The following is a 24,650-nucleotide window of genomic DNA, read 5'->3' on the forward strand; positions in this document are numbered from 1 at the left end:
GAGACTCTGTTTCATGGGTCTTCAACATTGAAAAGGATAAACAAAACCCAACACAACCCCCAACCTGTTTCTTGGGGATAGAGGGTCTGAAAGAAAAGAGGGGAACAGCCTCCTCAGCCAGCTGAAATCATGGTGCCTTGCTTTGGGTAAAGGGGATCTTCAATCCTGCATCCTGCCATGACACAAGAAAAAGAATGAGAGAGACTGTTCCAGTCTGGTAATTTTTAGGATGCAGCATGTTCTGGCTGCAGACCATGGAAAGAGAGTATCCAACCCTGTAGAAGGGGAACACAGAATGCCTTCTTATAGAAACGGGTCTTTAGCATCCGCTACATGTTAGATGATCTGGACATGCATAAAGCAAGATCCCATTACATATGAAAATTCAAGAGTCATTCAAGGCAAGGACAAAATATACTCAGTAAAATCCATGAGAAAGATGTAGGAAAGTAGGAATGAGGAAAACAATGTTGGAAAATACAGCTTGGAACAAGAAATGAAAAAGGCCAGAGGATACTCAGAGTCCTCAAGCCTCTGCATTTTGAATTTCTTTTTTCATGAAGAGAACTGCCCGTATCTTAATAGAAAGGAAAATAATTTTTATTTCTTTGTGCATCATTTCAGAATCAACTGACTTTAAACAGTCACATCATTGATTGCTTAGAGCAAAGGTAAAAATCAATAACAGGTCAAATCACATCAAACAAAACAAACAAAATCAAATAACAAAAATCAATAACAAAAGAAAGGGGAAAATTGAGGAACGCCTCCCTCTACAAAAATATATGTGATTATAGCAGAACCCATCGAGTTTGTTTAGGCAGCTGCCAACTAAGAAAGGACAAAAGCCAAGATATTGACTCTAGAGTAATTTCTTAGAAAAGTTGAATTGATATGTAGTTATCACAAGAAGACAGAAGGGGTTCACAAATTACCACAGTTGTAAAGGCATGGCCAAGGATAACACTATTTTAGAGTACAATCTCATTTGCAAAACATTGTAGAGAAAGATGATGAAAGATTACAAGCAGTTTCATCTCATAAAATAACTTAAGGAAGAGGAGGGAAAATGAATCCACAGAGAGTGTGGTATGAGGTTTGACTGTCCTGAGGAAAATCCCCCATAGCTCTAAGTTCAGGGTACAAGTCAATAAAAAAGCTCTCTTATTATAAGTGATTTCAGGGAGAGGCTAGATGATCCACAGAGCTTCCCCTCTAACTCAAGAGGGTCTGATTACAAGCCCCTTCTTACCATTATATATAGAATAAAAAAAGGGAAAGTCAAGGGAAATTATATTATATTACAGATTGTTACTGAGGACAAGATATAACAAAGTTCCATGCAAAGAGTAGAGGCAGAATGTATAATTCCTAGATATGATTCTGTGATATAATGTTTATTTTCAGTGAGAAGTACACTGGTTTTCATATTAAGAAAAGCTTTGCTAAGAATTCTAGTACAGAGATAAACCTAAATTTGGAGAAGTGGATGTGGCTACTCATTTACACTGAAATGGCAGTAGTTTAATAATGTCAACCTCACTAGGTGCCCCTTTTTCTTACATACACACATATTCATACATACACAAACACACCATAAAGAAGTGCAATAAATACATGAAAAAAGGAATATATTTGTTGACATTTCTATAGAGCGCTATTGTCACTGTTGAAAACAGTGCAATTGCACATTTTAATTCTACCATCTCAGTAGTTGATTGTAACATTTGAGGAATGGTCCTAAGAAGATGAGATCAGGGAGGGAAACATGCTCTGACAAACTACAAACAGAGAAAATGTCTATTGCTAGTGACAGTTTTAAAGTTACTTGAGAGTTGATTTTCAAGATATTTCAAAAACAGAGAGAATCCCAAAGGACAAAAGATCGCAGCAAGTCCTTTAAAAACAGTACTGTCACCAGTAATAACAACCAAGACATTTAAAAATGCCAGCAGTCACTGACCCATATGCCTACATTTTCTTCTCTATAAAATCATTATATGAATGATCTATGATTAAGAGTATCCATGATGACAATATGAATAGGGGACATGTGGGTTTTCTCACACAATTTGATTCAGAAGACCACATTTTTGAGTCATGCAATTAATTGAGAGATATAATGAGTGTAATAAAATCCTGCTGTGTTTAGTGTTTGTTAATTATACAAAATATATTTGAACCAGCAGAACAAAATGTATATTAAACAAAATTACTAATTATATAATTTTGTTCATAAAACAAAATTATGTATTAATTATACAAAATATATTTGAACCAGTAGAACAAACTGTAACCCTAGGAGGGCATTTCCTTAACAAGGTTTCTCTCATGGATCTGTTTAAGATTATAGACTATTTCATGACAGGACTATAGAAGGAAGTGTGGCACTTTGGAAAGAGCACTGTTGAAGTCACAAAACTCAAGACTGAATCTTGGCTCTCTCATCTGCTACACTGGTAAATTACTTAACTTCTCTGTACCTCAATTTCCCCAAGTATAAAATGAGGGGGTTGGACTAAAATAAATGACCTCTAAGATTTCTCCAGCTTTTATTCTATGATTCTATGAAGTAACTTTGATCAATTATCCACTGAATATCAAGGGAGATATCAAACAGGAAGATACATAAAAAATAAAAAAGATATCTGCTAGGGATGATGAATATGGGAATATTGCACATATTTAATATGTATCAGATTGCTTTCTGTCTTGGGGAGGGGGGAGAAGAGGAAGAAAAGTTTGGAGCACAAGGTTTTGCAAAGGTGAATGTTGAAAACTATCTTTGCATGTGTGGATGTCTTACATAAAGCCTTAAAAGAAAATGGATCTCCTACTTATCAATAGACTTTATAGATATTCTTATTCATTCACAGATAAACATTTATATATACATATATGTACATATGTATATATACATATACATATATATGTATATATATACATATATATACATATATATATATATATATATATATATATATATATATATATATATATATATATATATATATATATGAAAAGAAGGTCTTAAACATTCCTTCCATCTCTAAATCTATGAATGAGAGTAGGCTGATTCACTTCAGCCTTCGGGTCACTGTGAGGCTTTCTAAATGGATCTACTACTATTTCAAAGAAAATGGCTTAAACATTCATAAGTTTGGGGCAGAGCATGATTGGAGCAAGTGAATGTCCAGTGTATAATGCCGATATTATCATATCCATTTCAATGGATGGCCCACTATGTATATATACATACATATCATATACATATAAACTTTATACAGTTTCAAATAGCCATTGGGTAATTTGTTTTTACCTGATTATACATATTTGTTATAAGACATTTATTTTTTCTTTCTTTCTTTTCCTCAATGGTAAGTAAAGGTGGTAAGAAAATAAAATGGATTTCTGTTAATTTTTAAAAACAGAGACATGGTAGTGGTCTTGTTACAGATGTCAAAAATCTCATGCACTTGCCAAAGAAATCATTGTATAGTCACTTTTATTTAAATGTTTTACTTTGTTACAAGAGATATCTCATGAAATGGGGGCAATCAATAGAAAAATAAAACACGGCAATAAGACTTTTTTCCCAAAAGATACTTAATTAAGAGAAGATACAGGCAAAATGAAGAGATAAAATAGACGCCAGGAGTGGCAAATAGATAGATTGGGGAAAGCAATAGAATTAGCAAGGATTTGAAATAAGCTATTAAAAGAATATGCCATGAGGTATGAATATGCCATTGACTGGCAGGCTAAATCCACAGAGGAGTTTCGAAGACTAACCAGATTTAGCTATAGGAAGGAGAAAGACATCATTAAAGGGAAGTTACCATGAGGAGGGAGAAAGTATCTCAGTAGGCTTAGCCTTAAAAAGAACTTAGCCAATAAGACTGTTTTCGAAAATAAAACAATCAGGACAAATCTTCCAATATGGTGGATGAATCCTCTTTGGAGAATCTCTGTGTAGTCTTGGATAAGAATCATGCAGGATGAGAAGGCATAAAAACATTGCAAAGTGTATCAGTGGGAGTGTATCATATTGATGAGATTAGCAAAGTATTTAAATGTTAAGGTTGGAACTATAAAATTTTAATTGTTCAATGCTGAATGGTCACATATTAAATCTCTACTCTGTGTAAAATACTCCAGCAGGGGAAAATGCAAAGATAATTCAAAAAGCTTCATAGATAATAGGCAGCTGGACATGGAGTCAGAAAGACCTAGTTCCCAACTGTGTGATTTTGGGCAAATCACTTAATCTCTGTCTGCCTCAATTTCCTCATTTGTCAAATGAGCTTAATATTAGCACCTAACTCCTAGAGTTGTTGTGAAGATAAAATGAGGTATTGCTTGTAAAGTACTTTGTAAAACTTAAAACATTATATAAATTCTAGCTATTATGATTTTTGCCTTATAATTTAGAAAGGAAATTCAATACATTCAGCAATAAAAGCTAATATTTAATACACGCACAATCATGCTACAATAACCGTTGTACTAAAGAGAATATAAGAACTTATGAGAGGTAACAAATTCCATGTGATGTCTGAGGGAAACCTTCTTGGAAGATTCAGCACTTAAGCTGGGTTTTGTAAGATGAAAAGAATTTTAAATAGTGAAGAATAAGAGTGGGGAGGATTGAGGTGGAGATCAAAGTTTTTCATATATAAATAAATGCATAAAACATGTCACCAAAAGGAGAAAATACAACATATGCATAAAAAAATCTGAAGTACTGAATGTGGATCCCAATATATTATTTTCATCTTTTTTATTGTTGTTTGCTTGTTTTTTGTTGTACTTCTGATTTTTTCCTTTTTAATCTGATTTTTCTTATGCAGCATAATAAATGTGGAAATATGTATAGATGAATTGTACATGTTTATCATATATTAGATTATTTGCTATCTAAAGGAGAGGTTGGGAAGAAAGAAGAAGAAAAATTTGGAACACAAGGTTTTACCCAGATGAATGTTAAAAACTCTTTGCATATATTTTGAAAATAAAACGCTATGATTTTTTTAAAAAGGGAAAAACTGAAGTGTTTGATTTGATTAGAACACGGTGCATTTGGAAAGGACTAGTGTGAGATGAAACCCAGGTTGTAGAAGGTCAGGTTTGTGGAAGTCTAGAATTGTTGCCAAGAATTACACATCTAGTCCACAAGGAGTTAGCTGTGGATACTGCCTAATCTAATCTATCTGAAGGTATAGAAGTATTTTCTGGCACTTTTCAAATAAGATAAGATTTTCCCTATACTGAAATCATTTTTAAAAAAATAATCCAAAGATAGTAGGGAGAAATAACCTGTCTTTATAAAGCAGGGGAAATATTTGAGCCATTTCAGAAACTTGTAATTACATATTTTTTGAATGTTGACTTCATTAAAAAAAAAAGAAAAAACAAACAAAAAAAAACATTCTCCCTGGTGATCACTAACAGTTTGTCTCAGAAGTACAATAAAGACATAATTACGTAGGTGTTAACTTATGCTTGTCACACCTCTTCTAGACATTGACATAACAGGCAGACACATTCCATTCACATGCTCTCTCATAGCTAGGACACCAATGTCTCAGTGAAAATGGTTCTGTTAGAAAGTTACCACTTTGGCAATTTTTGAAATCTTTATTTAGAGTTCTTGGAAGCCAAAGGCTTCTGGGTGTCATGGCGAATGGGAAATGAGAAATGGAAATTTCTGGGCCCAGAGCTGACTCCTTTTAATATTCAAGGTCAATAAATCATGCAATTACTTGGAACTGACACCTTGTGATGACATAGCAGAATCTTAAGCAAAATTTCCTTTCTGGACAAAGAAAGACTAGTTTCAGGAAAAACAAATGTCTCCCATGCATGCATTGAAGTTTAGGAAGCTGAAATAATTTTATTCTTTTTCTGCTCTCACTCTCTACCACCAGGATATGTTTAGAAATGGCCCTAGGTGCCAAAGAAAAGTCAGGAATTATATGAGCAGAATTACAAGACACTTGCCACAAAAATAAAGTCAGATTTAAATAATTGGAAAAATATTAAGTGCTCTTGGATAGGCCGAGTGAATATAATCAAGATGACAATACTCCCTAATCTATTTATTTAGTGCTATACCAATCAGACTCCCAAGAAACTATTTTAATGACCTAGAAAAAAATAACAAAATTCATATGGAACAACAAAAGGTTGAGAATTTCAAGGGAAGTAATGAAAAAAAATTAAATGAAGGTGGTCTAGCTGTACCTGATCTAGAACTATATTATAAAACAGTCACCAAAACCATTGGGTATTGGCTAAGAAATAGACTAGTTGATCAGTGGAATAGGTTAGGTTCACAGGACAAGATAGTAAATAAAAATAGCAATCTAGTGTTTGACAAACCCAAAGATCCCAACTTTTGGGATAAGAACTCATTATTTGACAAAAACTGCTGGGAAAACTGGAAATTAGTATGGCAGAAACTAGGCATGGACCCACACTTAACACCACATACTAAGATAAAATCAAAATGGGTCCATGATTTAGGCATAAAGAACGAAATCATAAATAAATTAGAGGAACATAGGATACTCTACCTCTCAGACTTGTGGAGGAGGAAAGAATTTGTGACCCAAGGAGAACTAGAGATCATTATTGATCACAAAATAGAAAAATTTGATTGCATCAAATTAAAAAGCTTTTGTACAAACAAAACTAATGCAAACAATATTAGAAGGGAAGTAACAAATTGGGAAAACATTTTTACAGTTAAAGGTTCTAATACAGGCCTCATCTCCAAAATATACAGAATTGACTCTAATTTATAAGAAATCGAGCCATTCTCCAATTGATAAATGGTCAAAGGATATGAACAGACAATTTTCAGATGATGAAATTGAAACTATTTCCACTCATATGAAAGAGTGTTCCAAATCACTACTGATCAGAGAAATGCAAATTAAGACAACTCTGAGATATCATTACACCCCTGTCAGATTGGCTAAGATGACAGGAACAAATCATGATGAATGTTGGAGGGGATGTGGGAAAACTGGGTCACTGATGCATTGTTGGTGGAGTTGTGAAAGAATCCAACCATTCTGGAGAGCAATCTGGAATTATGCCCCAAAAGTTATCAAACTGTGCATACCCTTTGACCCAGCATTGCTGTTATTGGGCTTATATCCCAAGGAAATACTAAAGAAGGGAAAGGGACCTGTATGTGCCAAAATGTTTGTGGCAGCTCTTTTTGTTGTGTCTAGATACTGGAAAATGAATGGATGCCCATCAATTGGAGAATGGTTGGGTAAATTATGGTATATGAATGTTATGGAATATTATTGTTCTATAAGAAATGACCAACAGGAGGAATACAGAGAGGCTTGGAGAGACTTACATCAACTGATGCTGAGTGAAATGAGCAGAATTAGGAGATCATTATACACTTCAACAACAATACTGTATGAGGATGTATTCTGATGGAAGTGGATATCTTCATCATAGAGAAGAGCTAATACAATTCTAATTGATCCATAATGGACAGAATCAGCTACACCCAGAGAAGAAACACTGGGAAATGAGTGTAAATTGTTAGCATTTTTTGTTTTTCTCCTCAGGTTATTTTTAACCTTCCGAATCCAATTCTTCCTTTGCAACAACAACAACAACAAAATTTGGTTCTGCACATATATATTGTACCTAGGATGTACGATAACTTATTTAATATGTATGGGAATGCCTGCCATCTAGGGGAGGGGGTGGAGGGAAGAAGGGGAAAATTCGGAACAGAACGGAGTACAAGGGATAATGTTGTAAAAGAAATTATCTATGCATATGTACTGTCAAAAATGTTATAATTATAAAATTAATTAAAAATTTTAAAATTAAAAATATATATATACACATATATATATGTATAAAGAAATGGCCCTAGATGAAGGAACTTGTATAATACATCAGTAATAGGTATATGTATGTCTGTTAGCTCAGAAGTGGCCCTCATTACCCAAATAGAGACACAATCCTTCAAAAGACCCTTAATTATGCTTCCTTACAGTGCTTATAATATATATATGTATATATATATATATATACAATGATATTACATCTTTTATACCAACAATACTTTGTTGAGGATGAAGATTCTAAGACCTTGACAAGATTCTCCAAACCAAAGTCAACATGTGCCTTGTTATTTAATTATCTCACTGCAAACCGGAGCACAGGAGAATTAATGAAAATGACATTGAGAAATAAGGTGTGGGATCAAAGAACGGAAGAAATAAAAAGCTCTAGATAGCTCAAACTTGTACATCACACACACATCCTTTTAGGAAAGTCAGAAGATTGGATGCGGAGAACATAGAATTCCATCAAAATGAATTTTCTATGACTTAAGACAAGGAATGACTAGTTACAGATAGAAGATCCTTTCAAAATTAGCTGTCTGTGTGCACTCCTATCACCAAGTAGAGTAAGCAAAGGTCAACTATAAATATCCAATTAGAAGAAAAGATAAGACGTTGCATATGATTTCTAGCAGCTCCAGAGAAATCTATTTAAAGGAAGTGTTGAATGAAAAAAAAAGAAATGGACAAAAGTGGAGGTTTTGATTATGAATATTATTATTGCTAAGGAAGGCATTTCTCAAATAAGAGGTCTCTCGGACTACAGACTGAATGTTCTGCCTTTCCTGTTTCCATGGTTGCCCCTTTCCCAGTTCCCACACTCCATCCCACCAGAAGATCCCAGTGGCCCCCTCAGGAAGACAGACAGACAGACAGACAGCACTACTGACCGGGCAGATGGGGTGGGCTCTGTCACTTGCCGTTGCATGCGGGTCCCATGTACACAATTCTCCTTGTTCTCTGCTTGAGAGGCTAAGGGGATGTCAGGAGAAGTGTGGCTGATCTTCATGGCGGCATCTGGATAGGGCGAGGGCTGCTCCTGATAGTCTTCACTATATTCTGGGTCATTGGTCTCTGTTTCTGTGTAATTCAGGGGCTCCTGGTTGTCTTTGCTTCCCGAGAACAGACCTCGTTCTCTCCAAGGGACCCAGCAGAGCTTCCAGGACACAAATAGAGATACACTGAAGAGGGCCAACCCACAGGCTGTGACAACTAGAGACAGCAAACTCACTGAGATGTCTAAAAGGGAGGAAAACCGCAAGACCAGCATTAATGGAGTATCTACTTCATTGTTCATTCATTGTTTCAACAAGCATTTATTATGCACCAACTATATGCCAGGCTCTTTGTTAGTCTGTGGGGGCAGAGATAGAAACAACAACCACCATAAAGTAAGCCCTGTCTTCAAGGAGTTTACATTCTTTTGGAAGAAATGAAGTGAACCTATATAAATGAGCAATATATAAAGAAAATGCAGAGTAATTTCCTAGGAAGTGGATGGGAGTTTAGCAACTGGAGGTCTTTTCTTAAGGAGTGAAATTGATTTGTTTTATTCTGTGAAAAGTACGCAACAGAAGCTATATATATATATTCTTCTACTGAAGGTCTGTTGGCAACAATAGTTTTATATATATATATATATATATATAATTTACATATATAAAATTATACATACATAATTTAATATAAAATATAATTATATATTCTAAAATTATAATTATATTATAATATATATTATATAAATTATAAATAATAATGATAATATATATTATATATATACGCATATATATATATATGTATATATGAAACTATTGTTTTAGACCCTCAGTAGAGGAATCAGGAAACCCACAGGGCCATGTGTTACCCAGCTACCAGATTAATATGCTCCATCTTCAATTGCATTCATTTCTGGAAGATGGGAAAACACTTGAACCCACACAAAAGGAAACATAACCAGGGGGGTCATATTCTTCTCTCACCTATGCTGGATCTGGAGGTTTAACCAATTACCTCTATTTCCTTCATTGTAGGAAGCAATGAAGCCCTTTGCCCAGTAGAGTTAAAGGGTTATGGGAAGCCTGTGGGGAAGTGCTTGGCTGCGGTATTAAGGAAGGTGGGCAGGTTTTCTGAGTTCACTTAATTCAGAAGCTAACATTTCTTTCACGACTGCTCTGAGATGAAAAGATGAATTGGGTCTACTGAAGAATAATGAGCCAATCAATTTCTTTTGTCACCCTGCTGACCTGTGACATGGATATGGAAGCTATGCTTAGGGAGGTATTAGGGAAAAAGCCAATAGAAACCGGGGTAATTTCCATCTTTCCTCTGTTTAAAAGAGCAGAGAAGTAAATGGTTAAGTCCCGAGTATCCACAGCAGGCCGAGGTGGGCTGAAGAAGTGGTCTGCTGATTTGGCATGTGGACTTACACTGAGGGATACTGCCAGTTCCCTTCCCTTCACCTACCTTAGGTAGCATACTTTGTCTCCTTCCTTTACTTTTTTCCCCCTTCTAGTTAACCTGACCCCATAAAGGGATCTTACTTTAGATCTGTAGCTAAAAACCTTGTGAAGTTAAGCTTATGTGTGTGGGTTTGTTTCTTAAGTGTTCCGATCAGTTTGGCTGTATAAATCCTGAGTCCTTTCCAAACCCTGTTTCTATGGCATCCAGAAAATGGAGCTGGCTGATAAGGGGACTGGTTTGTATGTAATTTTTTGGCAGTGTACCTTCCAGACACATGGTTGGTGGAATGTACCCTGAATCTGAGATCCAATGACCTGGTTTGAGGACCAGCATTATCCCTCCCTAGCTGTGTGATCTTAGCTAAGTGGTTTAACTGCTCTGAGATTCATTTTTGGATAAGGTTACCTTGGGGTACCTTTCAGTTCTAAATTTGTGATCTCAGGACTGCAATTGTCTCACTGTAGCTCTGCTTTGCTTTGTTTGTCTAACCTCATTTCTAACCTTTTCTTACATTCAGGACTTACCAGTACTAAGCTTATATTTTTGATTCCTCATTTCTTTATAGACAACTATTCTCCTCTCCTACAACTTTCCCAGGTTAGGTCCTTTCTTCCCAGGTGGATCCCTATCTTCATCTCCAAACCTTCAGATGAATTTGGAGAGATGCTCACCCACTTTCCCAACTGAGAAAAATCTTTACTTGATACTACCTACTAACCTGATATTGGCAAGTGGAAAAGAGAGACAGAGAGAGGGAGAGAGGGAGAGAGAGAAAGAAGGAAAGAGGGAGAGAGGAGACAAAGATTCCATCCATGCTTGGGAAACCACGTGAAGCCTTATCCTTTGCCACCATCCAGCTGGGGCTTGAAGTCTCACTTTATCACAGGCTCGTTGCTGGGACTTTGTATTCATAGCTCAGATGACTCGACACTAAGTCAGGTCCTTCCTTGACTCAGGAGTTCATCTTTTCTACAGAGGTATAATGGATACTACCAGCCCTTTGTGAATTACACCAAGAAGATCCTGAATTAGAGCCTCTTATTCAATCATCCAATGAAAACTAAAAGGTTCTTGTACCATATTTCCTAATTAACTTTCCCTGAAGCTTAGACTAAGGACTAAGTAGAGAAATTATGTCCAATAAAATTGGAAAGATATTCCTCTTTCTTTTCTCTCACATTTTACATATCTTTTTCATTATTATGGTGTGTGTGTGTGTGTGTGTGTGTGTGTGTGTGTGTGCCCTCCCTCTCGCAAATCCAATTCATTTGCATGTCATAGCATCACCTCCCTAATGTCATGGTCCCCCAAAAACAACAACAACCTGATCTGACTACTATAATAACACCTCATTCACTGCGAGTTTCCTTATCCATCAATCTAAACTCCTCAGAATACTGTATAAAACCACATAGGAAGCAAAGAAAAATCTCTGAGTATCCAAAGTGGATATCTTAAGATGCATACAGCAAGTCATGTACTTTAATTTATAGGAGAATCCTTTAAATCTCACTAACTGCCCCTTAGTTTACAAACAATTCTAATAGGACAGCTTATCTTATTTCCCTGCCCATATTTTACATAAAGTACTAAGAAATTAGGATGGAAGTGAGGGAATCACTTTAGGCAAAGTCACAGACTGCAAGAAGTGAAAGCTGATAAGCCAGCAGGGAACTAGGCTCCAGGAAAATAGAAATGGAAAAAAAAATCAGTCATCTAAGGTTATTTTTGAGTAAATTTATACATCCATATATTTGTGAGCATTCCCATACTGTAATTGATGTTCATAATAATGATACAGAGTCATCACATTTGACTTTATTCAGAATCTTGTTTAATAAATCAAAGAAGCATTTTAAAGAAAGATTTCTATCTAAGGTGGCTCAATTAAAAAAAAAGTAATACTTAAAAGGAGAAACTCAAGTTATCTGGAAAATACTTTTATGTGACTGCTCTATCTCAATGGTTCTACTATATTTTGCATCAATTGGGTTCTACTGTATTTTGCAGCAAAGCAGCCATCTTGGAAGATAGCCAAACTCCTATTGTTTAGGAATGGTCACTTGGGTTAATGGATAGATTCTCTATTTCTGAGTATTGTGAAACAGGGCTGGCTCCAAATGTCAAGAGGTTGAGGATGACGTGGCTGAAGTCCATATATTGGGAAAGGAATATCTAAAGACTAGTCTCCTCCCAAAAGTGCTTGGGGGAGGGGGAGGAAGAGTGTCCTGATTTTACTCTCATTTTCTTCTTTCTGAGATCTAGAGGGATGAGGAAAATAATTCAGGCCTGGATCTTATGGTGAAGAGAACAAATCTTGGGGAAAAGGAAACACTCGTTATGCTTTCAAACCCAAGTCTCAATGATTTCTTGCCAGATGACCTTGAGATATATTTGTATATATGTACATACAAATATATATAATATATGCATAACACACATATATATCCCTACATATAATTAAATTATATATATATATATATTTATGTAAATTAATGTATGTATACTTAGTCATATCACATAATTATATAATCACATAGTTAATATATTATATAATATAACCATATAATATTATATAATTATATAATAGGATAATATTTATTATTATCAAATTATCATCCAAATTATGTACTTTATATATAATTACAATTAAATTATAGGTAACTAAATGACATACGTTATATAATTAAACATATTAAATTTTATATATTTTTATATGTGTATAAATAGTTGTAGAATTTGAAATGAGATATTTTAATTAAATTCATTGAGAATTTATAAATTATTTGCTATTTTCATAATAGCAAGGGTACAAATGAAAACCCCACAATTTGCCCCAAACCCAAACATATTCCTTGCCCTCAAGGAACTACTATCCATAGGGATTAGGGTAGAAACACAACAAAGCTAAGATATTTCAAAAATAATAAGGAGCAACTAAAAATGGTAGAACATATTAGCAACTGCAGTATAGGTGTATGGAGGGAGCAGGAAGGGCCTAATATAGTAGGTGACTCCTGAACTATGCTTTTTAGGAAGAAAAGAGGAAGGAGTATATTCCAAACATGGTATAAGGGTGGGGACATGCAAGTCCCTAAAGACCCAGAGACAGAAGATGGATTGTAAAGTAAAGGAAACATCTGATTGGCTAGCTACAATTTCTATTAGTGACCACAGACAGATTCCTGTTGGCATGGCAATAGATGGTTCCTATTTGTTTCTCCTGATTGAATAATACTAATAACACTTCATATTCGTATGCAGCATTACTGATAGAAAGGATTTTCCATATGTCATTTCTTTGTCCCTTCACAACAACCCCATGAGGCAACTAGCGAAATAATAATTAGGTTTTATTAGAATTAACAGGCATTTTAAGTCCAAGGATAAGTAATCATTACTATGAATCCACAGTGTTTACCTGACTAATGCTTTAATACTGATGTAAACATAGCACTCTGCTGGGCTTGGTCTAAATATCTATTTCCTAACACACTTCACAAAGCCATGGGCTTGTGGCTGCAGAATCTTGATGGTGAGTATTGATTGCTTTTTTAAAGGAATAAGGAAAGGCAGCCTACAGATCCTCTTGCCACTATGTGCCCAAAGCAGTCACATGAATCCAAGTCTAGTCATTATTTACTTTGCCTAAAATCAGCATTTGGAGAGTGCCTAAAACAACACCTTTTCATGGAAGGTATTTTATAACCATATTGTGACAAGAACTACCCACCTGCCTCAATGGATACAACAGCTGAGAAAAGTGATTCGCCTGAGGATGTGCATTGGCTGCTGAAAGGTTTGAGATTTATTTATAGCCCTCAGTCTCTAATCCTTTACTAACCATATTACTTCTGCTGCATACACATGGTACCCTAACAGGGAAGATATTTGGAAACAATGCATTTGAAAGTGATAGATTTTAAAACAGATCAAAAAGAAGTGATCTCAGACTGACTGGATTTTTGGGGAAATGCCATAGAAAAATATTTTATTTTAGAAAAACAGTCAAGAAACAGTTAACATTTATAATAGAATTATTTGTGTCATTTGTACAAATTTATACAATTTGTACAAATGATTTGAACAAAGTACCTACAGAATGATGAGGCAAGTGCAATGATTATTATTTCCATTTCTATGTGAAGAAAAAAAACATGGAAAATAAGTGATTTGCTCATGATCACCCAGATTGGAGCCTAGGTCCCCTGATTTTAATCCCACATCTTTTTCTGGTAGAAGATACTGTATCTCTTATCGTGATTTGATACAAAAGACAGGAATGGTTAGAATTGGAGGGGATATTGAAGGTCAACCCTCTCATTTTACAGTTGAGGAAACATGGGGCAAGGGAGATGTGAAGTGTCTAAAATCATTAAACATCAGAAGCAGGATTCGAATATTCATTTTCTGATATTCAAATGACAATTTTTTTGCTGTGAAGTTGACATATGTAAAATTAAAAAGTATAAAGCATGAAACCCAAATCAGTTTTTCAGTAGATATAAGCATGCTATTTGAAAAGAAGAGGTGAAATTTTAAGAATCCAAAGATTTCAAAGAATTCAGAGAAAAAGAAATTTCTTTTTTTTTATTTTATTTATTTTTTTAATTTTTTATTCATTTTTCCAAATTATCCCCTCCCCCCCTCCAAGAAATTTCTAAAGAGCAAGAATTTTTGCAACTGAAGTAATAAACCTTTAGGTGGTGTAGTAGGTAAGCATGTTAGATTAAGAGTCAAGACAATCTGAATTCAAATGCTGCCTCAGATAATTATTAGCTGTGTGAACTTGGAAAAGTTACTTAGTTTAAGCCTAAATTTCCACATTTGAAAAATGGAAATAATGATAGTATCTATTTTCCTGGATTACTGTGAAGAAATAACATATTTACAATACTTTGCATATCATAAAGAGTTAACCTAAATTGATGATGATGTCATTATTAATCCTATTAAAACTGAGATGAACTATTTGATATCTCTTTTTCCTCCATTAAAGTTCTAATATGTTCCTCATATTCTTGAATTCTAAATATCTGTAAGTAGAGTAAAAACTCATAGGTCTAAGTATGTCAGAAAGATTGTCTAGCTATAAATTAACCTAAGTTCAGAAAAAAACTCATTACCAAAAACTTGATGTAATGAAAACATCGGATGCAAAAATGTTATGAAATAATATAGTAAGATGAAAAAGTGATGAAGTCATAATATTGTAGGACTTAAATGCACACTGAAGAAGTCACAGTTATTTTGAATGCTATAAATATAAAAGCCATTATAATATTGTATTAATTAAATTACTTAAAGTAACAGAAGAGATTTCAGATAAAAAACAAAACAAAACAAGTGAATAGGGAAAAAATTAAAACCAATCCCCTTCCCAAAATACTTAATTGTCTGGAGTGGGAGGATAATAATAAGATCTGGATTTAGAAGTTTACAGAATTTATAACAAAATATAAATATAGTCTTGTTCTGTTGTTAAGTTTGGTTTAATAATGGAAATAGAAAAATAATAAAGTTTATATTCTCTTATGACAAAAAGAAAAAATTAACAAAGAATGGTAAAAATAAAATATAATCATAATGAAAAATATAAACAGTTCAAACTATACAATAAAAAGAAAAAGGGTAACAATATTTAAAAATAGAATATTTTCTACAGGAAACATTTAGTATAGAATGATCTACAAAGATATAAATGAAGATATTGGACCAAAAGGCATCAGGCTCCATCTTTCTCAAGAATATTGGAAGTAGTTTTAATAAATTCTGACTAAACTGAATTAATTCCTGAAAGCATTAAGATAAACAGACAGTTATAGTATATTTAAAGGAATCATTCAAAATGAAAGCTTATCAATTTAAAATATGCATGTGACAAATTATATAGTAATCAGACTTAAAGGAAAAGTTCATAGACTTTGTAGAAGGAAAAATGACTGATAATGAAGAATAATAGCTTTTAATATTCTAGGATAAGAAAATAAATATCAATGAGAGAAAAAGTCAATCTTCAAAACTATTAAAGTATGTTTAATAGACATAATAACATATATGTAGACAAAATGCTTTACAGTTTATAATATTTTTAACATATTTATCTCATTTAATCTTCACAAAGACTCTGCCAGGTCATTAATAGTATAATCTTCATTTTGTAGAGGAACAGAATTTGAGAACTATTAAGTTGTTGCCCAGGGCTATAAATTTTATAAGTGTCTGAGGCAGTAGACACACTCAGGCCTTCCTATATAGAATTCAACTAAGCTGTTTAAAAAAGAAACACATATTCTCTCCCCCCCCCAATTAAACATGTAATGTAAATAATTGCTTAATTCTTACTCACATCACAGAGGACCCATATATAAATTTGAAAGGTAGAAATTTTATGTGCTACATTTAAAAACTAGAAGTTTATTATAATGCAAACAAAAACATGTCTAGAAGAATGAAGGTACCATAAAACCATTAACAAATTTCATTAAAGATAATTACAGCATAGATACTATATACAATTAGGTAATACAGTGGATGAATGCTGAGCTTGGAGTGAGGAAAATGTGAATTTAGTTCTAGCCTCAGGTACTTACCTGCATAACCTGGGCAAGTCACTTAACCTCCATTTGCCTCAATTTCCTTATCTGTAAAATGGAAATAATAATAGTGTTCTTCTCCCAAGGTTATTGTGAAGGTCAAAAAAGATACTAATCTTGGCACAAAACAAGTGCTATATAAATATTAGGTTTTAGAAGCTATTTTTATTTTGGAATCTATGGAGTACAACTAAAGCAATATTTAGAGGGAAAGTCTAATGCTATGTGATTAAATTAATAAAAGAGAAAAGCAGAATCAAGCTTAGTCTTGTATTTAAAGAACTTAGAAAAGAATCAGAACAATATAATAGAGAAAAATAGGAAATGAGAAATTATCACCACCAAGCCAAAGAAAATAAAAGGACAATTGCAATTATAATTCATTAATTGTTAATTAAATTATGCTTGTTTTAAAACCAATAAAATGAGTAACAATGAGCAAATTTACCCAAAAGCTTAGAGAATCGTAAACAAAACTGGAAACAAAACTGGAAACAAAAAAGAGATCATGATAAAGGCCAAGGCACATATGAAAAATAACAAAGCTTTACAAGAAATGGATGAATATCAACAAAAATAAAAAACAAAAAACAAAAAAAAAAACAAAAAAACACCATGAAACAAAACGAATTGAACATGGGTAATTTAAATATGCCAGTTCTCTCTTAGCAGGCAAAGTTAGGCAGGTCATTAGCATATTGCCTTCTTTCTTTCTTCCCTAAATGCCCTGGGACCATCTGGATTCATGAATGCATTTTTAAAAATCTTCCTATAGAATATTTCTAAGTATAGAGAGTGATGATATTACATTTTATTCTTTTCATGAGGCAAATGTTGTTTGATCTCCAAGTTTGTAAATGATATGGTTGAAAAAGAAATTTGCATGACCACATCATAATAGATACTGGCAAGAAAAAATAAATATTAGCAAGTATATAAAAATACCAATGCATCAAAAATTATCCATCTATCCTATAGGAAGTATATAACTGTAGGAAGCAGATAAAGGGCCATCTTTGAAGACAAGAAAAGCTAAATTCAAATGTACTTTCTGACATATATTGACTGTGGGATCCCATGCAAATCAACCCTTCTCAGTGCTGACAGTTCACTAAGACTGAAAATTTCAAAGAAGGGGGTTTATATATCAATAAAATTATGGCTCTCCTCCCTATTTTATCCCAAAATAATCAATATAATGTATCATGTCAATAAAATAACCAAGTCTGTGCAATTATGTAAGTAGATGCAGAAGACATTTGTCTGATAAAATACAAAATTAATTCACATTTAAGAAACATGAAAAGGAGGGAGGATTCTGGGAAGATGGCAGAGTAGGGTATGTTTCAAGCTCTCCAGATTTTCTCCACAAATAGAACAAATTTGCATCTCAGGATGAACATAAACTGGTAAAAAATCAACAAGATTTGGGGTAAAACAGGGGTCCTCCTAATACAATCCCCTGGATTCATCTGAGTGAAGTGCAAACATCTCTAGGTTAACTCCATAATCCCTGGGGTGAGGTGGGTGAGGCTATAGCCTCAACAAAAGCCACAGAGACTTTCACCTCTTAGACTGTGTAATCCAGGTCTGAGTTGGGGAAGACAGAAACTGATTAGGAATACCAGGTCCAGCTACACTGCAAGAGATGGCCCTCTATGAGAAGGAATCATGTCTTAGTCAATGCAGAGGCAGGAATTCAGGGACACAAGTATAAGCACTTGCAGGAGGGGGAGCTCTTGGTTTGGGATTTCTGGTCAAAGGGGAGAGCTGAAGGGAAGCTTGAGGCACCATCCTCCCACCCCACAATTAGAGGGCTTACATTAATATCTTTTATTTTAAAAAAATGGACTGGGAAAAAAGAAAGTACCCCACCAAAGAAACATACTATAGGAATAGGGAAGACTGGGGTTCATCTTCAGAGGAATTGTTCTGGAGTGATGGAACATGGTGGGAAGGAAGAAATAGAGGAAGTCCATGGATTACCATCTAAATGAGATTCTTTGTGGAAAACACGTAGGAACATTATTGCCAAATTTTGAAACCCCAAGATCAAAGAGAAAATTTTGTAAGAAACAAAAAAAAATTCAAATATGTTGGAGCTACAATTATAATTATATGGGAATTATCAGCAGCCACAATAAAAGACCACAGGTCCTGGAATCATATCTACCAGCAATCAAAATTGTTGTGGCCAAAAATATTATATCCAGCAAAATTATCTATAATAGCGAACAAGAAAAAAATGGATATTCAATGAACTTACTGATTTTCAGGACTTTCTATCAACCAAATCCAAGCTTAATAGAAAATTTAATATATAAGAGCCAATATCAAAGATCAATTTCAAGGAACTCAACATGGACAAAGTGTTTTTTTGTTTTTTTAACATGGAAAGTGAATACCATATATTTAAGATTAACCTCAACAATAGGGCAGCTCAAAAGAAAGATTGGGGCAGAGTTAAGATAAAACTAATAATTTATGTTACAAATGAGTTGTAGAGGAAGAATAGATGCAGAGGTATTAAAGGGGGAAGGAGGGCTCATAGTTCTGAAAACCTACTCATGTAAGGAATGAGTTAAATAGGCAACACTACATATGTACCATCAAGAGTATAGTATCCTCCAAAATCTATAAATAAATAAGGGAAGCAAAGGGTATGGGAAGAAGATAAGGGAGATATCTATGGGTGGGAGTAGTTATGTAAGGCAAGTTAGGATCAGAATTAAAGCAAAGAGTCAGCAGGGATAGCAAAGATATGTGTGTGTATATGTGGGGTTGTATGTGTGTATGTGTATGTATATATCTACATATGTATACATAAATATATCCTTTCTTACCTAAGTTACTTGGGGATGATGATGAAGATGAAAGGGGAAAAAGAATAAAGTAAAAAATGAGCAGCAGAGAACAAAATAATAATTTATAAGGAAGTTAAAAAGATGGACATTGGTGAATTTCTTCTATTATATATGCTTTTGTGATCTAGTCACTTATTATTATATATTTTTGAACCCTCCCTGATGTTCTATTGAGATAATGTTCTCTTTTGTTTTGTTTCGTATTCTTTTTCTGTTTTTATTTACTTATTTTTAAAAATAAAATAAACTTTAAAAAATTTAAAAAAAGAAACATGAAAAAGTTTATAAGTAGAAGGAACTTTTCTCTATATGATTAAAAGACATGTCTTTGGAAATAATTACTATCAGTATATATAGTGGAAAAATATTAAAGGGATTCTCTTTAAAAGTATATAGCAAGTAGATTAATATCTGTCCTGACTTCTGTTTTATATAGCCTTAGAAATGTTAGTAATTCTAAAAAGAAGTGAAAAATAAAGCTATAAGCACTAGCAATAATAAGGCTAAAATATCTTTATGTGGATAACATGAATATGTATCTAGTAATTCTACAAGATCCAATAATACCAATAATATTAAGATAATACATGCCTTTGGGGAGTATCAGTAAAGGCACAAAATATCTAAATATATGTTATCAAACCACAAATGAATCATTTTATAATAAATTCAGAATAGAGATATTGCTTTACATTAACTTACAAACACACACAAATAACCTTTCAAACTACAGAGAGACCTTTCAAATTACGATTTAAAAACAATTGCCAGAAATTAAGGAAGTACTGACCAAATATATAAGGATATCTCTCTCCTATACATGGTTGGTAGGAATATTTTGAACAAAATTGATGGCATTTCCCAAATTAATTCACAGATTCAGTGTGTTTCCAATGAAAATGCTAATGGATGTGCAAATGAGATTATGTCACATGTATATGAAACAGACAAAAATATAGAACCACGGTTTCATATTTCTTCCACATAAACATCTAGACCTCCATGTTTTGCTCTTTTCTAATTGATACTGTTTCACAACTCTTCCATGGAAGATTTGCTCAACATAGTGAAGGTCTTCTTGGAGTTCCTTCAGTATTTTATGGATACTGGTATTGGTATACATAGGACTTCTTGCTATTTCCTTATATTCAATATATGATGGATCTCCCGCTTTTTATTATCATATTCATTGCTGTTATTTTTATGACTATCAATAATGAAACTATTATAGTTATAGAACACTGTTGTTATAAAGATGAGCTTCTGTGGCAGAGAATAAAGGAAATCACTGCATATTTCCTAAACTTAGCTCATTCCTTATGATTCAATTCTAGATAAATAGCAAAACACTATGCCAAACAGTAAGGATATGAATAGAAAATGTAGACAGTCCAGCTCATCATCCATCTGTTAAACTATCGCTTAAGATAGGTATATCAATCAACTGACTCATTAGACAGCTTATGCAATTACAGTCAATAATTTGGGCAATGTAGACTTTTCATCCACTTGGATGTTTGACTGTAGATTGCTAAGCTATTATCTTTTGAGTGACTATGAGTCTCATTTTTGTGACCCTATTATGTTTAGAGGCTCAAAGAAATGAGCGCGATATCACTGACAATAGGAACATCCCAGATCTTACAGCTTCAAATTCTTTGCTCTTTCCACTGAACCATGCTACTCAACTAATTTGGTGTAATTTTTTTATCTTTGCCCTAAGCAGTTGATCATATGGATGCACACAGATGGCTAATTTGTGGAGTGATTCCAATCAGTAAACAATATTTTCTTATTAATTAAGACAGTATATTTCATGCTTTTTTTTTTTGGTGATTTCTTTGGTGTTTGCCAAATGTTCTGAATCTCTTTTTGAATAAAATATTCATGATATATTGGCACAAGGATTTCTAGTAATCTACAAGACTGTAATCTTCATTACTTAATCCTTAATTTTATTTTCCAATTTTTTATTGTATTTATCTAAGCCACAGAAATAACTCAATATTAATTTACTTGTTTTGGAAAAAAATTTTAAATTTGTCATAGAAATTCTCTACTTTTTCATTTTTCAGTGGTTCAGCTCTTTTCTTAAAAACCAAAACATAGGATTGTATGATTCTAAGAAATTGTCATATAAATTTCAGTAAATATTCAGTGGTCTTTTTGTTTGTGTTTATCATGACTGGTTCCAGGTGAGGATACCAATGTGTTTCATAAATGCTTCTCATTTATTTTGGGCATATGATGAAACTAATGCAGTCAATTAATGTATGTGCCAACCTGGAAACTATTTAACTGCAAACTTTTTTACATCATTTCTGTGGGTTCAGTTCTTTGGGTAGTACATAGTGTCTAAAAGTTTAAAGTGTAGTTTTAGACTTTAAGCTATTAAGCTTTTAAAACTTAAAACTGCAGTAAGACATTTGGAACAATCTATATGTTATATATATATATATACATATACATATATATATATATATATATAATTTATATATAAGTTTATTGTCATTGTCTTTTATTGGTAGCTGGACAAAGATCACATAGAAAAATTAATGCTTGTGGATAGTCTATAAACTATGTGTTTCTTAGTATCTTTTACCCTGATTTCTACTTCTCTGCTTTTATGGAAATGGAAGATGGCAACATTTGAGTTATTTAATGAAAGAAAACAAAACAAAACAATTTTCATAGATCAATCATCATAACCAAAGAGTCCAATTTGGGGGATCAAACTCTTGGTTATATGCTTTTACATGCTTATCTGGGATAGTTGTAATATAGCAGAGAGGATATGTTTTGGGGACCAGACTCAAACCTTTTAATCTTAGAACACCCTGCTAAGCTTGTGTCTAACTGGCATTTTGTTCTAAAATGCAGTGTGATTTCCACAACATGATAAACTATCAGAATAATCAGCAAGCAGGATTGGAGAGGGACAGAAAAAAAGCCTTACCTTTCCATATTTCAAAATATATTTCAAGGGCTAATTGCAAAAAATATGTGGGACTAAATTAAAATAAATAAATCAATGAAACATTAGAGAAACAGAAATATAACCAAATGTTTAAAGTTCTTGAATTGTGAGGGTCTGGTCGTCTGCTCAATTATAATCCTTCTCTGGGAGGAGATCTCTAAAATCTTTTTCTCTGTGAGCAGATTTCTTGGGAGCTCTGAATCTCCTCCAGCTCTTGTCCTTCCCCAAATCAGACTGGTCTCCTTTCAGCCTGCCTGGTGTCACAACTCTATCCCAGAGTAGATTCTCCCAGACCCAATGCTGCCCTTCTTTTATCCTCCCAGAGAATAGGCATGTGAGAACTCAATGGGGCATGGGAAAATACTTCCACCAATGAACTTGCTCCTCTTATAATTCTAAGGTGTAAACTCCCTTTAAAGGCCCGAACCAAAGGTCTGAGCCAGAGAACTGTCAAGTCAACCTGAGTTCTCACCTTGTCACTGTCCAGACAACCTGAGTTCTCACCTTGTAATCCTAATATTTCCCCCTTTCTTTTGATTTAGAACATAGGGTAGTCATGACCTTGAAACATAAATCCATCAATATGGGAGGCATTATACATAATTACATGGATTACATAAACACATAGTAACATAATACATACTAGAAGTATGTAACAAATAACATGATCAAATAATCATAAATTGAGAATTTATAAATGTCCATAAGTCCATTAGTTTCATCTTGTGTTAGGAAATCCAATGATTCCTGCTATAGGTCAAAAAAGAATATCACTAAGATGAAAAGAAAGGAATTTGAGATAAATGCTGAAAATTATACTCAGAATCTACAAAGAATGGATAGAAATTTTAGGAGTTATATCAATTTCCTAAAGGAAAGCTAATCAAAGTTTCTATGTTACCCTCAATTGGATGCTCTCCAGTTTAACAATGACCTTTGTGAAATTTGGTATGTAGAACTGAGCACAGTGTTCTAGATGTATTCTGGCTAGGACAGAATACAGTGGTAATAATAATAGTAAAAACTATAGAAATGAACATTGATACAGTTCTTTCTTTGTACCAGAGAATGTGCTAAGTGCTTTATAATATATCTTTTGATTCTCACAACAATCCTGAAAGGTAGGTGCTATCATTATTTCCATTTTACAAATGAGTAAACGGAGACAAACTTGAGTGAGTTGGCCAGGGTCACATAGCTAATAGGTATATGAGCCTACATTTGAACTCAGGTCTTCTTGCTCCAGGTCTGGTGTTTTATCCATTGTGTTACCTAGCTGTTCCTAGAAAACAACCTCCTTACTTTTGTACATGATCCTTCTTTAATACAATTTAAAATTGTGCCATTTCTCAAAGGAAGAAAAATGAATAACTAATAGCAAATTGAGTAGTTGGTTTCTAAACTTAATCAAATCCTCTAATAATTAGTGGAAAACATCTTGAAAAAACTTTATGGTACCATTTGATACATTTCAAAGTGGCAAAAATATTATTGGTGGTTTGGGAAAAAAAAATAAGCTATTATATTGTGAGGTAGTAACTCTATGAGGGCTCTGGAAAGGGCAATCTGGTAATGTATAGTAAGGGTAACAAAAGAAATTAATGAATTTGTAAATTTTAAGAAACTGGAGTCATATGACAGTAAGGAACTTGAACAAGGTCACATGATAAATATCAGAAGTAAGATCTAAGGCCACCTAAGATTCCATACCATGCTGGCTTAATTGATTAAGAGTATTGTTTTTTTGGTTTTTTTTGGGGGGGGGTTGTTTTTTTTTGTTTTGTTTTGTTTTGTTTTTGGATGAGGCATTTGGGATTAAGTGACTTGCCCAGGGTCACACAGCCAGGAAGTGTTAAGTGTCTGAGGC

At 33.6% G+C, this 24,650-nt stretch overlaps 1 protein-coding gene across 2 annotated transcripts in view; it reads right to left on the reverse strand.

Moving 5' to 3' along the window:
• The window catches only part of SYT9 (synaptotagmin 9), a 197,866-nt gene that overhangs the window by 137,931 nt on the left and 35,285 nt on the right, over nucleotides 1-24,650 (reverse strand). For both annotated transcript variants that reach the window (XR_012483168.1, XM_074273231.1), the window contains exon 2: nucleotides 8,777-9,125. Coding sequence is in view for 1 of the 2 variants with exons in the window: in XM_074273231.1 (XP_074129332.1) it covers nucleotides 8,777-9,125 (349 nt within the window). In the remaining variant the exon portion in view is untranslated. The remainder of the gene's footprint in view (nucleotides 1-8,776; nucleotides 9,126-24,650) is intronic.

Source organism: Sminthopsis crassicaudata, chromosome 6, assembly GCF_048593235.1.
Source record: "Sminthopsis crassicaudata isolate SCR6 chromosome 6, ASM4859323v1, whole genome shotgun sequence".
NCBI lineage: Eukaryota > Metazoa > Chordata > Mammalia > Dasyuromorphia > Dasyuridae > Sminthopsis > Sminthopsis crassicaudata.